General features: G+C 39.5%; 2 protein-coding genes across 10 annotated transcripts in view; one reads left to right on the plus strand and one right to left on the minus strand.

Annotated features, from left to right (window-relative positions):
* Positions 1 to 4,785, plus strand: part of smarcd3b (SWI/SNF related BAF chromatin remodeling complex subunit D3b) — a 49,978-nt gene extending 45,193 nt beyond the window's left edge. For 7 of the 8 annotated variants that reach the window (XM_079846136.1, XM_079846138.1, XM_079846140.1 and 4 more), the window contains 4 exons: positions 93 to 228; positions 403 to 525; positions 1,428 to 1,529; positions 1,701 to 4,784. In XM_079846136.1, coding sequence (XP_079702262.1) covers positions 93 to 228; positions 403 to 525; positions 1,428 to 1,529; positions 1,701 to 1,754 — 415 coding nt within the window. In that variant the 3' untranslated portion in view covers positions 1,755 to 4,784. Of the gene's footprint in view, positions 1 to 92; positions 229 to 402; positions 526 to 1,427; positions 1,530 to 1,700 lie in introns of all 8 variants that reach the window. The other variant, XM_079846135.1, reaches the window with a different exon arrangement.
* Positions 4,786 to 6,692: 1,907 nt separating this feature from the next.
* Positions 6,693 to 14,285, minus strand: chpf2 (chondroitin polymerizing factor 2). 2 transcript variants are annotated; one of them, XM_079843944.1, is made up of 5 exons: positions 14,069 to 14,285; positions 12,943 to 13,237; positions 10,809 to 11,373; positions 9,468 to 9,650; positions 6,693 to 8,743 (listed from the first exon to the last, which is right to left on the minus strand). In XM_079843944.1, exons 2-5 carry the CDS (start codon positions 13,215 to 13,217, stop codon positions 7,472 to 7,474), a joined length of 2,295 nt encoding a protein of 764 aa, XP_079700070.1. In that variant the 5' UTR covers positions 13,218 to 13,237; positions 14,069 to 14,285; the 3' UTR covers positions 6,693 to 7,471. The 2 variants fall into 2 exon arrangements, with proteins under 2 accessions (XP_079700070.1, XP_079700071.1); XM_079843945.1 differs by having other exon boundaries at positions 14,157 to 14,284.
* Positions 14,286 to 15,397: the final 1,112 nt, after the last annotated feature.

A 15,397-nucleotide genomic window follows, 5' to 3' on the forward strand; every position in this document is an offset into this window, starting at 1 on the left:
ATTAGTCTTTGTGTCTTGTCTTTTCAATTTGCTCTTATTCATTTTCTGAAGAATACAAAACATGAATTCTTATTGAGCTTATTTTTGTACAGTGTCGACCCTAATGATCAGAAAAAGACGGCTTGCTATGACATTGATGTAGAGGTGGAAGATCCCCTTAAAGCACAAATGAGCAGCTTCCTGCTCTCCACAGCCAATCAGCAAGAGATCGCCTCTTTGGACAACAAGGTTAGTGCAAATATGGAGCAGATGATTGAAGTTCTGGACATTTTATTCTGAATTATAGGGTCTCTCATTTCGACTGACATAAGGATAATAATCAGGATTTAACCACTTTTGCAGTGCTGCCATGTCTGTGAATACACCCTTTGATTTTTCAATCTGGTTCTAAATGACCTGCAGATCCATGAAACTATTGAGTCCATCAATCAGCTGAAGATTCAGAGAGATTTCATGCTCAGCTTCTCCAGGGATCCCAAAGGCTACATTCAGGACTGGCTCAAATCCCAGAGCAGAGATCTGAAGGTCTGCACCAGCTTTCTTTCTTCTACACATATGACTCTTGATATTTATATAATGTATATTTTTGAAGATGAAGTGTGTTCTCTGTTTTACAGTATGTATCTCAGTTTAATGTGCTGAGACAGATGTATGAAAGCCATTTGTAGGCTGACGTCCCAAAAAGTGTAAACACAGTGGCTCTGTGCCGGTTTCAAAACATTGCTCAGTTTGTTTGAGTGGCCTGATATGTCAACTTCTGGCTCAACCAATGGCATGAGTGTGGGGCGGGACTACCTGTTTGGAACAGGTCCGAAGGGGCAGTAGGAGTGTTTCGTAAACCTCTCTGGAAATAAAAAATCTAAATCTGTTTGCTGCTGTTAATGATACAGAAATTACATACTTTGACAATGAAGCAAATATCTTGTAGAAGCTTCTGTAAATCTGGCTCAGTTTCAACTAGTAAAATCCAAAGCTTCAACAGCTCTCATATAGTACCGTTTGTTTTTTATTGATTTTTTTCTAATTAAAGAAGAATCCTGAAAAAAATGTATCATGGTTTCCACAATACTATTAATTGTTTTCTACATTGACAATAATCAGACATGTTTCTTGAGCGCCAAATCAGCATGTAAGAATGATTTCTGAAGGATCATGTGACACTGAAGACTGGAGTAGTGATGCTGAAAATTCAGCTTTGCATCACAGGAATTAATTACATTTTAAAATATATGAAAATAGAAAGGGTATTTGTTTTTACTGCATTTTTGATAAAGAGCATAACAGACTTCTTTCAAAAACATTAAATAATCTTACCGACCCCAAACTTTCAGTGTATTGTATCCATCTCTGTAAACAATGTCCTGCATCATGTTTGTCCTGTCATTGTCCTGCATTTCTAAATGTTATCACCCTTTGATTGTTTGTAGCTGATGACAGATGTTGTTGGGAACCCAGAGGAAGAGAGGAGAGCAGAGTTTTATCATCAGCCTTGGTCTCAGGAGGCTGTCAGCCGTTACTTCTACTGCAAGGTAAGGGTATAAAAATATACGATTACTAGTGTGAACCTTCTGCTCGTCTACTATAAAACAGGATGTAACGGGTTGTATGTCATTGTCTTTTGTGAGCTTGTAGTTTTTATCTGCACTGCCTGCAAAAACTGACTGGCTCTATGTCTTCTAATCTACTTTCCCCTTCCAAAGATTCAGCAGAGGAGGCAGGAGCTGGAGCAGGCCTTGGCCATGAGGAACACCTAGAGCCCACAACATTCAGACAACACGGCTCGTTTGTGACAACACTGCCGCCTTGTGGAGGTCCCTGCATTTTTGTCCGCAGTGTATGAAGGTTTGAGTGCGTCCAGTCATCGTTGTTGTCACTGACCTACAATCTACTGTACTGGACAAATCACACCTTGTTACTCCGACAGCCACTGCAGCTCCATTGTACAGTGTGTGCATTTCAGCCAATCACAGTGCTGTGTCTTCCATTCCGGGAGGAAGTCATCTCACAATGCATTCTTTGGATTTCTGGTTTTTAATACCACTCACGTCCACCAGCATTTTGAACTTGATGACTTCAGAGCCGGCTCAGTCCCATAGACTGTGGATCCAACTTTGATTCAGTTGTGATTCAGCCTTTCTTCCTCTCAATCATCAATTCCTGGCATTTATACACAATTTCCATGTGATAAACATGTGTTTTGGGTGAGGTATTGATGACATCTCTAATTTAGTCCACACATTTTTTCTTCAGTATTGATCAAAAAGGTCATTTTGTATGTCTATCAGTATTGGGAATCAGTGGAGCTACAATAATTATCTCCATCATATACACTTATATTCAGAAGTGTATTTATGAAGTACTTTGAAGCAGGCATCTTTAAAAGAAGCATCATTCAGTATTAACTGAACTGGTGGCTCACAGGGTATGTCACACTCTGCTGTCTGTCCCTGCCACACTAATGACATTTAGCTGCGTTTTTCAAGTAAATAGTGTATATAAGCATTGAAAGATTGAATGAGGTTGTTTTAATCAAGTATTTAAAAGCTAGTGTGCCATATTATAGATAAAACACAGTAACTACACCCACAATTGAGTGAGAATGAAAAAATGGCTTTAAAGTTTTTGATTGATTTTGGTATCAGGTTTCACACTACTTTCTCTGAATTATGTGTAGTTACTGCGTTTTGCCTTTGTAGGTCGGTACTAACATAGTGACATAGTCATTAGTTCACTTTGAAGGAATTTGATAGGTCACGGTTTTTACGTTGTCACATATATGGAGAAGATAGGCCATCCCAGCATAATGATAAAGTTATTTAGAAATATTATCTACTTGTTAAATTGTGACGTATTGAATACTGTTTCTGGGTTAAAGCCTGTACTCTTTTTCAAGTGAAAATACTCAACAGCCATTTCTGAGCACTATTTATTCACGTTTAAGCAAATCTTTTAAAAACCTACGGTCTACACACAGTCTCACGGATGACAATATTTTAACAATACAGAGAAGATGAATCACTGTCTGGCCAACTAAGATTTTTGGTGTGGAGATAGAAGGTTAGGATCATGATTTTTCAGTTGCACTACAGCACACCGTGAGTGTATATTAGCACCGTTTGTTGTTTAGTTTTGGGATATGAAGGAGCGTTTGGACCCAGAAGCAGTAACATCAGACTTAACAACCAGATTATCAGCAGTCAACTAGATAAAAGTTAATACTCTGACATTTTTTTATTATGCTTCACCAAAACTTGTGCACATGACATTACCCTCTTCTTTGAGAATTTCTTTTGAATCCTGACTTATTTTTTATCTGTTTCAATAGTGCACCCTGCGGGCATTTGTTTCTTATTAGTGTTGTTTGTGTTTTATCAAAGGTCTAAATTACTTTTAAGACTAGATGAAGTTTTTTAAAAGATGAAGGACACATTATCCCCATACGCATCTCCTTAGCTGTGAAAACAATGCTTTTTAAAATTGCTTTATGACTCATGGAGTCTTTGCACTAAATCATGGATCCTGACTGAACCCTCGAAAGCTTTCCATGCCAATTTTGTCACCTAAACAAAAAGAAATGAAGGATGAACTAGGGGAATAAATGTTGAAATGTGGATACACTGTACTGCCATCTAGAATTATAGACTCGTTTCATCATTGCAGTATCGTTCTGGGTTTTGATCACATCCCTCGGCTGCTGCTTTACTGTCAGCTGAAGAATGGCTCGTCCAGGTCAATTATTGTGTGTTCTTGCAGCTTGCCTGTGATCCTCATATCTTCTTGTGAGGAGAGAGGAGGGCTGGTGACCAATGTGTTGTCACTCAAGAGTATTTTTTTCAGACCTATGCATGCTGCATGGACACATTTTTATACTTTCATACAAGGACTTAAGAAACCTTCTGACTGCTTGGGAGTTGATCAGAAGAGCACTGAGTTTCTTTAGTGACCCTTCTCTGTCTGGGTCATGACAGCCTCTACATACAGTACCAACCTAACATGTACAGCAGAGGCCATTTTAGGTCATGTATTTTTTTCTTTTTTAGTTTTGTTTTGTCTTTTAAAAAGACTTTGCAATTTAATATGTGGATAAGGAAAGCACACCAATGATTTTTACAGAGCCTGTTGGGCAACAACAGCACCTCCCATCAAATATTTTGGGTACTACATGTATATATAGTCAGCCATTTTGAACTTTATGAACTTGAAGTGTAACAGTTGTATCAATATAACATCTGCCTGCGGTGCTGTTAGCAACTGAACAAGGTTTTCTGTTCTCGTGTGTAAAGTAAGCTCTTATGTTGCTCCAAGCCACCAACTGTGCTTTCTTTACCTGACCATCGTGTGTTCAATGTTACCATCTTTCCTGTTTTTAATCATAGCCTCTTTTGAGGTGCAGTAAATGCATCCAGTGCTTCTGTAAGGGAAAACATCCAAACAGTTTGGGTGCTAAAAATGAACGCTGATTGCTAAGCTTTGATTAAATGCCATGCATGTATTCAATTATTCAAAAGAGTTCCACTGGGCTTTGAAATCTTCATCATAACTAGGTTTGTTTAAAGTGTCATTCTTATTCCCTGGTTTTCTCATAGAAGTACTGCCAGCAGACATCTGAACAAGTAGGTTTTAATGACCCACTATGTTGTTTTTTTTCCTCTCACAGTCTGTACGTTTGCTTTCTCACCTTGTTCCACTGTTCAGCGAGAGATCTAAACTACAGATGTACCTGTGTAGGATAGTGAGGATGTAAATAAACAAGCGCTTGCCAAAGTTTGTGAATGAAACACCATACTGAAAGTGTGTTGAGTTTATTCTTAAAATGTGCATTAGTGCAGTGGTTCTCAGCCAAGGGTCCAGGGCCTACTAGGGGGACTCAGCAAACTTAATAAGCCTTAAAATTATTCGCATTTGTTGTATTAGCATAATTAAAATGCAAAAAATAAAGATGCACTACATTAATCTGACACAAGACATTATTTGGTCCATATAATCTTAGGAGAGCCTTCGAAAATTCTCTAGGACAAAGGTGGGCCTTGGATCAAAAAAAGTTGATGAGCACAGCATTATGTGAAATCCAAAAGGGGAAGAAGAAGAAAAAATCACTGGATCTAATGAAGTTAGACATGATTTGATAATATGATTGCGATAGTTGAGAATAAAAGACATCCATTACGTTATGATTACAGTAGTGCGGATTCAGCGGTAGTTTTGATTAAATTCAGTATTTTCATTTTTTTTTCTCCTCTTTTAGGACAAATGTGCTATTATGCTAATGGAGTAAATGGTGTTTGTATTCAGCAGCGTGCCACACCCTCCGCTTTGAAAGAAGCTTTCACTACCTACCTACTCTTGACCTGGCAAAATCAACAGGGTTCTGTCCTCTGTTCTCTGAAATAGGCTTCATGAAAATAGCAGAGTGGAGAAATAAGACTTCCATACAGTTAGATGGAGAATGTACTGTATTGAGCCATGTAGCCTGTGGAAGATGAAAGGTGCCATTTCATATTAATCTCTCTGGCCCCTCTGAACATACAGTGTGTATTGAATCTAAAGTTGAAAAGCCATAGAGGAGGGGACTGAAGAGGGGATTTAGCAGACTGTGTTAAGCCAGACCAAGCTAGTTAATTTGCTCCATATACATGTATTTATGAATTGGGAAAATACATACAGTGAGAAAAATAAGTATTTTCTCCAAGTTCTCCCACTTAGAAATCATGGAGGTGTCTGAAATTGGCATCGTAGGTGCATGTCCACTGTGAGAGACATAATCTAAAAAACAAAATCCAGAAATCACAATGTATGACTTTTTAACTATTTATTTGGATGATACAGCTGCAAATAAGTATTTGAACACCTGTCTATCAGCTAGAATTCTGACCCTCAAAGACCTGTTAGTCTTCCTTTAAAATGTCCACCTTCACTCCATTTATTAGCCTAAATTAGATGCACCTGTTTGACTGCACTGTATTAAGAAGAGGATGACCGGGGCCATGTATTGCGAGATTTTGGGGAACAACCTCCTTCCCTCAGTTAGAGCATTGAAGATGGGTCGAGGCTGGGTCTTCCAACATGACAATGACCCGAAGCACACAGCCAGGATAACCAAGGAGTGGCTCTGTAAGAAGCATATCAAGGTTCTGGCGTGGCCTAGCCAGTCTCCAGACCTAAACCCAATAGAGAATCTTTGGAGGGAGCTCAAACTCCGTGTTTCTCAGCGACAGGCCAGAAACCTGAGTGATCTAGAGAAGATCTGTGTGGAGGAGTGGGCCAAAATCCCTCCTGCAGTGTGTGCAAACCTGGTGAAAAACTACAGGAAACGTTTGACCTCTGTAATTGCAAACAAAGGCTACTCTACCAAATATTAACATTGATTTTCTCAGGTGTTCAAATACTTATTTGCAGCTGTATCATACAAATAAATCGTTTAAAAAAATCATACATTTCTGGATTTTTTTTTAGATTATGTCTCTCACAGTGGACATGCACCTACGATGACAATTTCAGACCCCTCCATGATTTCTAAGTGGGAGAACTTGCAAAATAGCAGGGTGTTCAAATACTTATTTTCCTCACTGTATATAAGTTTGTATATAATATTGTTGTTATTCCCCATCCACTATAGGTGCTGTTTTACATAACTCAGATACCTGATAAAAACAGTTTCAACAGTTGGGCACATCATAGTCATGATTCATGATCAGGTTTCACAGATAATTTGTTTATTCGATCCTGAAATATTCAGCACATTCTGTTTAAAAGTCATACAATCATATATCTGAAGGAAGAAAGATGGCTCAAGTTACTTTCATAGCTGAGACTAGAACCTCTACAAACCACCAGAAGTCTGACATATACATATAGTAAAAGATGAATGAGTTCCTTGTGTGTTTCACTTCCTAACTTCAGGTTCCTGCATTCAGTCATCGGCAGTAATGTAAACGAGGCGAAACCCATTCCTGGGGTTTATTTAAAAAGTGAGTTATGAAGACTGAGTATTGTTCTCTGGTTAAATTAGTCACACATTTAGGAGTCAATTCCACCATATCTGCATCCTTAAAAGGAATCGTTCACTCAGAAAATGGAAATTCTGTCATTGTTTGCTCAACTTAGAGTTGGTTCTAACCTGAATTACATTCTTTTTTTTTTCTGCAGAAAACATTTTGAAAAATGTTGATGAATTGATCCCCTTTGACATTCATTGTATGTACAACAAAAACATTCTTCAAAATATCTTATGATCCAAAGAAGAACAAGTCTTGTGGGTGAGTAAATGACAGAATTTTCCATTTTATGTGAACTATCCCTTTAACCAGGTAACTTCACTGTGTTTGCTTGAATTGAGCCACTGGATGATCTGTGCAGAGAAGTTCACAGCATCAGGGTGAAATTCACTCGATCAATATCAGTAGGTCACTTAAGGCCACCTAAATGAGAATCAAGAAGTTGAAACCATCTTAACGTTGCAGTAGTAGTCAGTTCAGGTACTGTTAGCCTGCTCCTGTTCAAACAAAGCTATTGCTAGGTGTGATCGAGAGGCCAGTCCCTCGAGGTTACTGAGAACACAGCGGTGATAGATGTCCTCGCTGAACCGCGGGTTACATTCCCTGTGCACATACTTCTGAACTAGCGCTGGCTCGACAGCCCGAAACACATGCAACCCAGAGTAACGGACAAAGATCTCGTAGACGTCCATGCTCTCAAGCAATTCATCATTGTCCAAGATGTCAGCCGCCATCTTTGTGCGGGCAGCCATGTAATCTGCATTATAGAAGCAGGCTTCTTCAAAGACGTGGCGGTCAAAGTGGCCATCGCGCAGCGTCTCGGATGCAAACGATGAGGAGGCAGAAGGCTGTTGGTCACGGTAGACCAGAGTGGGACTGTACTCTTGAAAATGGATTGGGAAGAAGACCTGCCAATTGCTGATAGCGTTCATACGGCACCGGTTGAGGAAGTCAGCGTTGACCTCAGTCCATACATTGGCCAGGAAGAACAGGGTGTCGACTGGGTGCTTCTTGGAGATGATGTCCATCAGCTTGACCTGTGAGGGAACTTCAGTCTTTACACTGATCCAGGGAATCTTTACATCGCTGTAACGTTTCTCTACCTCACCAATCATGGCTTTGACACCGGCAAAGACGTCCGTCTGGCTGACTCGCTGGGCATCGAAGGGGTCATACACAAACAAGAAGGTGAGCAGAGCATTGTCATGGGTATCCAGAGCATTCATGACATACATGTCAAGGAAGTTACCCACAAAGTCTTGATCGTGTGCCGTCACAGGGAGGATCACCTGTACCCGCGTTGCTTCTGTTACATATGGCATAGGGATGATCTCGACAGCACTGAGCGGCTTCAGCAGACTCACCCGTTTGGCGATGACCTGACTGTGACCCTTCTGCGTAAAGGCTTCCAGGGCCAAATCCAGCACATACTCCATGCCTCGCGTGGGGTCGAAGCGTCGGTACCCGTTCAGCAGACGCCGCTTACGGAAGCGCAACTGGGGCTGATATCGCTCGTTCAGACGGCCCACTGCAGTCTCCAGGACCGAATTGACATCTGCCCGGTCCGCACCTCGAAGCTCACACTTCGGAGAGCTGTCGGCACACGAATAAATGTGCTCTTCAGTGAAGTATTCCCAGTTGATCACCTCAAAGCGGGTTTTGGGTCGGAAGGGTGGGTTGATTCCGATGGGCCACGTGGCTCCAGCTTTGCCCTCTGGAGTGAGCTCACTTATGTTATTGATCTGGTTCTGCGGCCAAAACAACAGAACAAGTCATTGCAGCAATAAAGTTAAAATGGTAAAGGGAAAAAGTTATTATTTTCAGCCTATTGCTTTAGGCACAGTGTGTCTATCAAATCGCTTCATTTATTATGCAGAAAGGCAAGTTTTCTCCTTGACTCAAAGACAAAGTCATCCTATCCAAACTAAAGGCAGTGGAAAAAGCTGAGATAATTAATTTCCTGCTGTTATGAGACACATGATGGCTGGCTGACAGCTGCAAACACCTATTACCTATGTAGCATATTTGCCCAGACATGAAAGGCTGTATGTCAAAGCTAGGCATCTAAAAGATTAAATTTAGTGCAATTTAAATCATCTTTTCAAATGCCATGTAAATTCTTTAGTCTGAAATCTAAACTATTTGCAGAGTCAGACTAATGTATGTAGATAATGTGATTGTAGCACAGCTTTGTCCATCATGTATACACATTAACCAACTACAACTGACCTTGGCATTGTGAATATGCTCAAAAAGACGTGTACTTAATCTTGACGGATCTAACAGAGACATACCACATCCAAATACAGCATGCATTTAATAAAATGCATAATTGTGCCGGTCTCAACAAGGCACAGCTTAGTCAAGATGCATGACACGATCATAACCATGCCTACGGGTAATAACTGGCTAGAAGTTAGCAGCTTTATGAAACAGAGAAATTATCTTCTAAGATGAGGTACAGTAACATACCTGTATCTGCTGAATTTGTGCATAGGTCCAGTCCAGTTCAATCTGGTTATAGCGTTTATGTAGGCGATACATCAGAACAGGTTCAGAGATGGGGTGGACAGTGAAGGCGCTTTTAAACTGTGCACTGTCCTCTCGCTCAGGATCCACGTTCTTCTGCAGCTCAAAGTAACGGTAGGTCATCTCCTACATCATTTAAAAAGATCACAACAGCACTGATCACAATCCAGGTGTAAACAGATTCTCTCTCTGTGCATTGTTTTAGTCTGAATTAATGGATGTAAACAAGATATTGCAAATGACAAAGAACAAACAATATTTACTTTGTTTTCACTATGAGATGTTCAATTTCAGGAGAAGCAAATGGCACTGTGCTTATTCTAGCCCTATTCGGACGGTAATTGTTTCTCATGTGGATGTCCGTAAAAATAAATTTGCATGCCACCTCAGTGATAAAACTTGTGCATTCGGATGGTGATTTGTTCACGGTGGAGGAGCGAGTTTTGTGTTCCTGCGCACCTGGGAACGTGGTCAAAAACATGATTGTATGCTTTAAATAAAATGTCATGCTTGGTATAATAAGAATAAATGCATATTTAATATAATAATAGGAAAATAATATCCTAATTATTATTTAATTATTTAAATCAGTTTAAAAATATGAAGATATATAGACGCACATTATATTTAAAATGGTTTTCTGTCTTGTATTTTCTCTCAAAATAAAGGATGTCATTTTATTCCACATGGAAATGAGCGGAAATAAGTTAATACAGCCTCTTATTTACATGAGGTAAACATAATGCTGCTTGGTTATTTTAACATATGTAATTGCTGCCGTAATAACGGCCTATTTCAAATGTTTACGTGCTTTTCTTCTTTTTATTTTTTGAGCGGTGATGAAATGTATTGCTCTTGTAAATACTTGCCAGCATTTCAGTAATTAAAGTCTAGATCTTTAAAATGCATCCAAATTACAGCGAAGCGCAACCGTACGGTACTCTGCAGTGGTCACACATTTTTAAGTGATATATTCTTGAAAACTCAGAGATGTGGATTCAGATGGCAATTAAATGACCACACGACCTTGGTGTTTGTCAAAAAACAGTAGGTCATTTGGCCAGGGATTTTTACGCGGGTGGTGGGAGAAAAACACTGACATTCTGGATTCGGACGGCAATAAAATCACTGACTAGCCCCGACAATGATGAAAATACCTTATGACCCCACAAGAAACAATTACCGTCCGAATAGGGCTTAAGACAAGTGGCTCAAACAATCACATTTTATAAAGCAAGTGATTTTAGCTTTTCATTTACATTGATTTAAAAAGTGCTCCCCCACCTGATGCTTCTCCACACAGCTAAGACCCAAATAATCAATGATGCAGCGACCGAGCCACTCATCTGGCCTGACGCTGAGGATGTCATTTCTACAAGAGTCCAGGTGGGGCTGCAGTCGGGCTAGCAGGCTACGTGACAACAGGTACCCATATCCACCATGGCAATATCGGGCACGTTCTTCACCACCTATAAACTCCTCTGCTCGTCCCATGTACATATCCTGTCCCGCACTAAGATGATTAACCAGCTCCATGATCCTGTCAGCTTGTGTGTACGTATCATCTTGCGCAAGGTAAAACCAGTCATATTCATTGCCGTGGTGTTGGTGAAGGTGGCGTATGGTTTCATACATCAGCCAGACGGGTCGATCATCACCATGAGCAACAACAGCCATGCCGTGTGGTGCCTTTGCACTCCGTAGGCCAGTGAAAAAGAAGGTACGGTGAAAATGGTGAGCTACCGTTTTGTTGACTGCCACCCCTAGGGTGTTCAGAGTGGCACGTGAGCTCAGGATGCCCACCAGGAGCCGTTCTCGGATGCCCAGCTCTGTGTGGATGTAGCGAGTCCTGTGGCAAAAAAAACAAAATGTGAAACGGGATGTTTTCACTGAATGTTTCATTTTAGTGTAAATATACACTACTGTTCAATAGTTTAAGTCGTTAAGTTTTTTTTTGTTTTTGATAGAAGTGTCTTATGCTCAACAAGACTGCATTTATTTGATCAAAAATACAGTTAAAACTAATTTTGACAATAATGATCACCTTTTAAAATAACTTTTCTATTTTAAAATGTAATTATTCCCGTGGTAGCAAAGCTGAATCTGTGACACGATCCTTCAGAAATCATTCTAAGGGGCCGTTAACACAACACCATTTTCAACTAAAAATGGAAAACATTATGCGTTTTGGCCGTTCATATACACAACAATGCCGTTTTGGGGGTCTGAGAAAACAAACATTTGAAAATAGGTTTCAAAGTGCAAGTTTTTTGAAAACAATACTGTTAATGTCTGATTTGTCATCATGAAAAATGTAACATCACGAGCATAAATATTGCGTGTTCAGTCTATAGGCACGTAGTGTTTCTTTACAATGTGACATTGCCAACTACTCGCCTGGCATGCATAATACAGTGATTCTAGTACATTTAGAACATTGTCTCTGAAAAGGTTTTGGCCAAGAATGATGGGATAGAGATCTAAGCCAATTACAAAGGTGAGTGAGACAAATGAGGGACAGCTACTATGATCGCTAAAGTGAATTGCTTCAATGCCCTTTGACCTCTGCTATGGCACCCTATTGTCACCCTAATTATTTATAAAGCATTATTTGTTACTGGTGAAATTAGGATAATGGCACCGGCACCAACTGAAACTCACTTTATTGTATTAAATGTAACACTCTTTTTAATTTAATTGGTAACATTTTACAATAAAGTTTTACAATAAATTTTCCTCATAATGGAAAGGGTAGAATGTACTCAACTCTGTTTTATTTCAACAGGAAGTTGCTACTCTAATAGAAGTTCAAACATAACATGTAAAAGTAAAGACAACTGTGGAGATCAGCTGATTTATGGATGAAAAAACACACCCCCTCTTATTTTTTTAATCTGATTTCATTTAACTGATGTTTCAGTCCTGACTTTGTTTTTGAATTCCAAACAATTTAAAGTTTAACTGTTCATTATTTAACCAGCAACATTTGACTGGCTGCCCTGTATATGCATCCATTGGTGTTTGTTTTAATAATAATAATAATATTAATAATAAGAGATTCTTTGTCGGCGGCTAGTAGTTAAGAATTCAGCTTTGAGAGAAGCACAGAGGAGATCCTATCCTACTACTTACTGTCAAGTCAAACCTATAAAAAAATTCTATATTAAGTAATGATGCTAATACGAGCCAAATGTAATTGAAAATAATTTTGGATTGCAACACTGATAAGTGTTTGCAAAATTATTATTAATAATAATAATACATTTCAGATCTACGTAGGGCTCATTGCAATTTTACATTATGGCCTTCTGTTCTTATATACTGAGACCTTGTCTAATTTGTGACTGATTTATACATATCAACTTAAAGAACCATTTCTCACTGAGATTTCAAACTGCACTGACATGTGGGGACTCACCTGAGAACTTTCTTGTGTGGTTTGTTGGGGTCCTTGTGATAGGGCACAACGCGAGGCTGGAAGTCCTCATTGCCATCACCGTCTTGTCCATCCTGGACATCCCTGATATGACCATTGTGTACGAGTCTCCCATTTCCCAGTTCATCTCCACAAGACTCATCGGTCTCCCCCTGCGTCCACGACACCATAAGGAGACTGAGGCTACAGCCCAAAGAGAGGCCCAGGATGAGAGGCAGAGCAGGCCGGAAAACAGCCAGGAAAGAAGACAGGCGCATGGTGGAGCAGACAGAGTCTTCTGCAAGCCAGTCAATGGATATCAAAGAGCAGTTCAAGTAACAACAAGGTCTTGATTACAGTAGAGGCATTTGACAGCGATTCTGTAAAGGTAAGTATTTTGAATTCCTGACACTATATAATCATAGCATGACTAGTCATTGATGATGATGATGATGTTAAGTTACACAGCGTAAAGCCAAACAAAAGAAGGCGCAATAGTAACCAATCTGACCTGTCTCTTTAAAGTCAAATGACTAACACCAGGACATGTGTCTGATTTACCATCCAAACATGCAAAACTGATGCACTACACTCCTCTCCATATAAAATTGTCAACTGTGATCTAGCCGGACATCCTCCTGCAAGCGATATGCACGAACTGCATGTAGGAATACATTATTTGAGAATTACTAAGTTCTACATTATTAGATGAGAGATCCACTGGTGATGCATAACAAGTTTAGATCGCTAATCAGTCGACACCATTTGCAGCCACAACCAAGATGCAACGTTCATGCAGCTGAACCGTATATTGAAATATTATGAAGTTCCGGTTATTTTTAGAGTTCTTTGGAGACAATCTACGGTTCGAAAGACATTTGAATAAAAAGTCCTCCACTATCTCGCTTAGCTTCGTAGCAGCTTTGCTTGCACACTAAAGCTGAGCAACATTAGCAGCCAACTGCGATATTTCCCTCAAAACACACTAATCCGAAGAAAATGCTCTCAACTGTGGATTAATTCCTGCGTCTCTTCCGACCTTCCGAAAAATACAAAAACAATCGCGGAATGACTTTGTTGGCTTTGCTGTAAATGTCTCCAGCATCGTCGGGCACGTATCAAGTCCTACCTACGGATGTGCTCGAGAGGAAGATTGACTCAATGCGTTAAAACAGACCCAGGGAAACAAGCAGCACGCGCTCAAGAGTTCCACGTACACATGAGTCTGGCCGCAAGTGTCCGCTCAGCCGTTCCCGTTATCCAGCTCCCGCACTCATTCAGGCCGAGGGAGACAGCGCTGTCATAAAGCACGGATGACGCGGTCGAGATTCAGGCCATCAAATGTCAAAATAAAGGGGGAATGAGTCACATAAAACAATAGCTACAAAATAAACAAAATGGAAAATTAAATTATATACTAATAATAATAACAACAAAATAATAAATGCTCCGGAACTCGTGTTTGGAACCAGCATACCTCGAGTAAGCAAGGTTTGGGTTAATCAACCAGGAATTCAGGGAATATGTGACGGTAAATTAACCTTGCTTTCTGGAATACCCCCCTGCCCCTGTTACCTGGTCTATTGAATATTGCTTAAAACATTTTTTTAAGACTGGCCCATAGATATGTATACGCGTATGAACTGGCCCTCTGCTTACATTTTGAATCAGTTCACCTGTCGCTAACAGCCGTTATAATCACAATTAATTACTTTATGTCAAATGTTGATGTGGGGAATAATGAGAGGTACAAAAGAGGAAGTTGGCTACAATACACTGCAAAAAAATAAAAAATTACAATTTAGTAGGCTATTGTCCTGTTTCCAGTCCAAATATCTAAAATCGTTTCTGTTTGAATTAAGATTATTTTGACTAGCAGATCATTTGATAATTAACTCACTTAAATTTAGATTTTTTTTTTACCAACCAGTAAACAAATATCTTATGTCATTTTATTCATCTAGTAAATGCATCTTGATTTAATAATTTTTAGATAGAACTGGAAATAAGACAAACATGTTTTTGCTCTAAAACAATTTGATTGTCTTATTACTCTAGATTTACTTATCAGTAAGGGTCTAAATATTTCATCAATAGTTATTAAGGATGTGGCACTGTCTGATCATTTCTGTATTTTCTTTGATATATCAATCTCTCCTGCCATTGAAACTAGATCTGTCTCTATCAAAAAGAGATGCTTAAATGAGAACACTAGTGTGCTGTTTATGAAGGCTATATCTCTAACACCAAGCATATCTGCAGACTCTGTTGATTTTCTCCTTGACTCTTTTAACTCAAAAGTTAAGGGTGTAATTGATGATATTGCTCCTGTAAAAGCCAGGAAAAAGAGTGGCAAACAAAAAGCACCCTGGAGAAACTCAACAAAAGTGCAATTAATGAAAAGACAATGCAGGAAATCAGAACGCATGTGGCGAAAGACAAAACTTGTAGTCCATTA

Source organism: Gobio gobio (genome assembly GCF_949357685.1).
Source record: "Gobio gobio genome assembly, chromosome: 2".
Taxonomy (NCBI): domain Eukaryota; kingdom Metazoa; phylum Chordata; class Actinopteri; order Cypriniformes; family Gobionidae; genus Gobio; species Gobio gobio.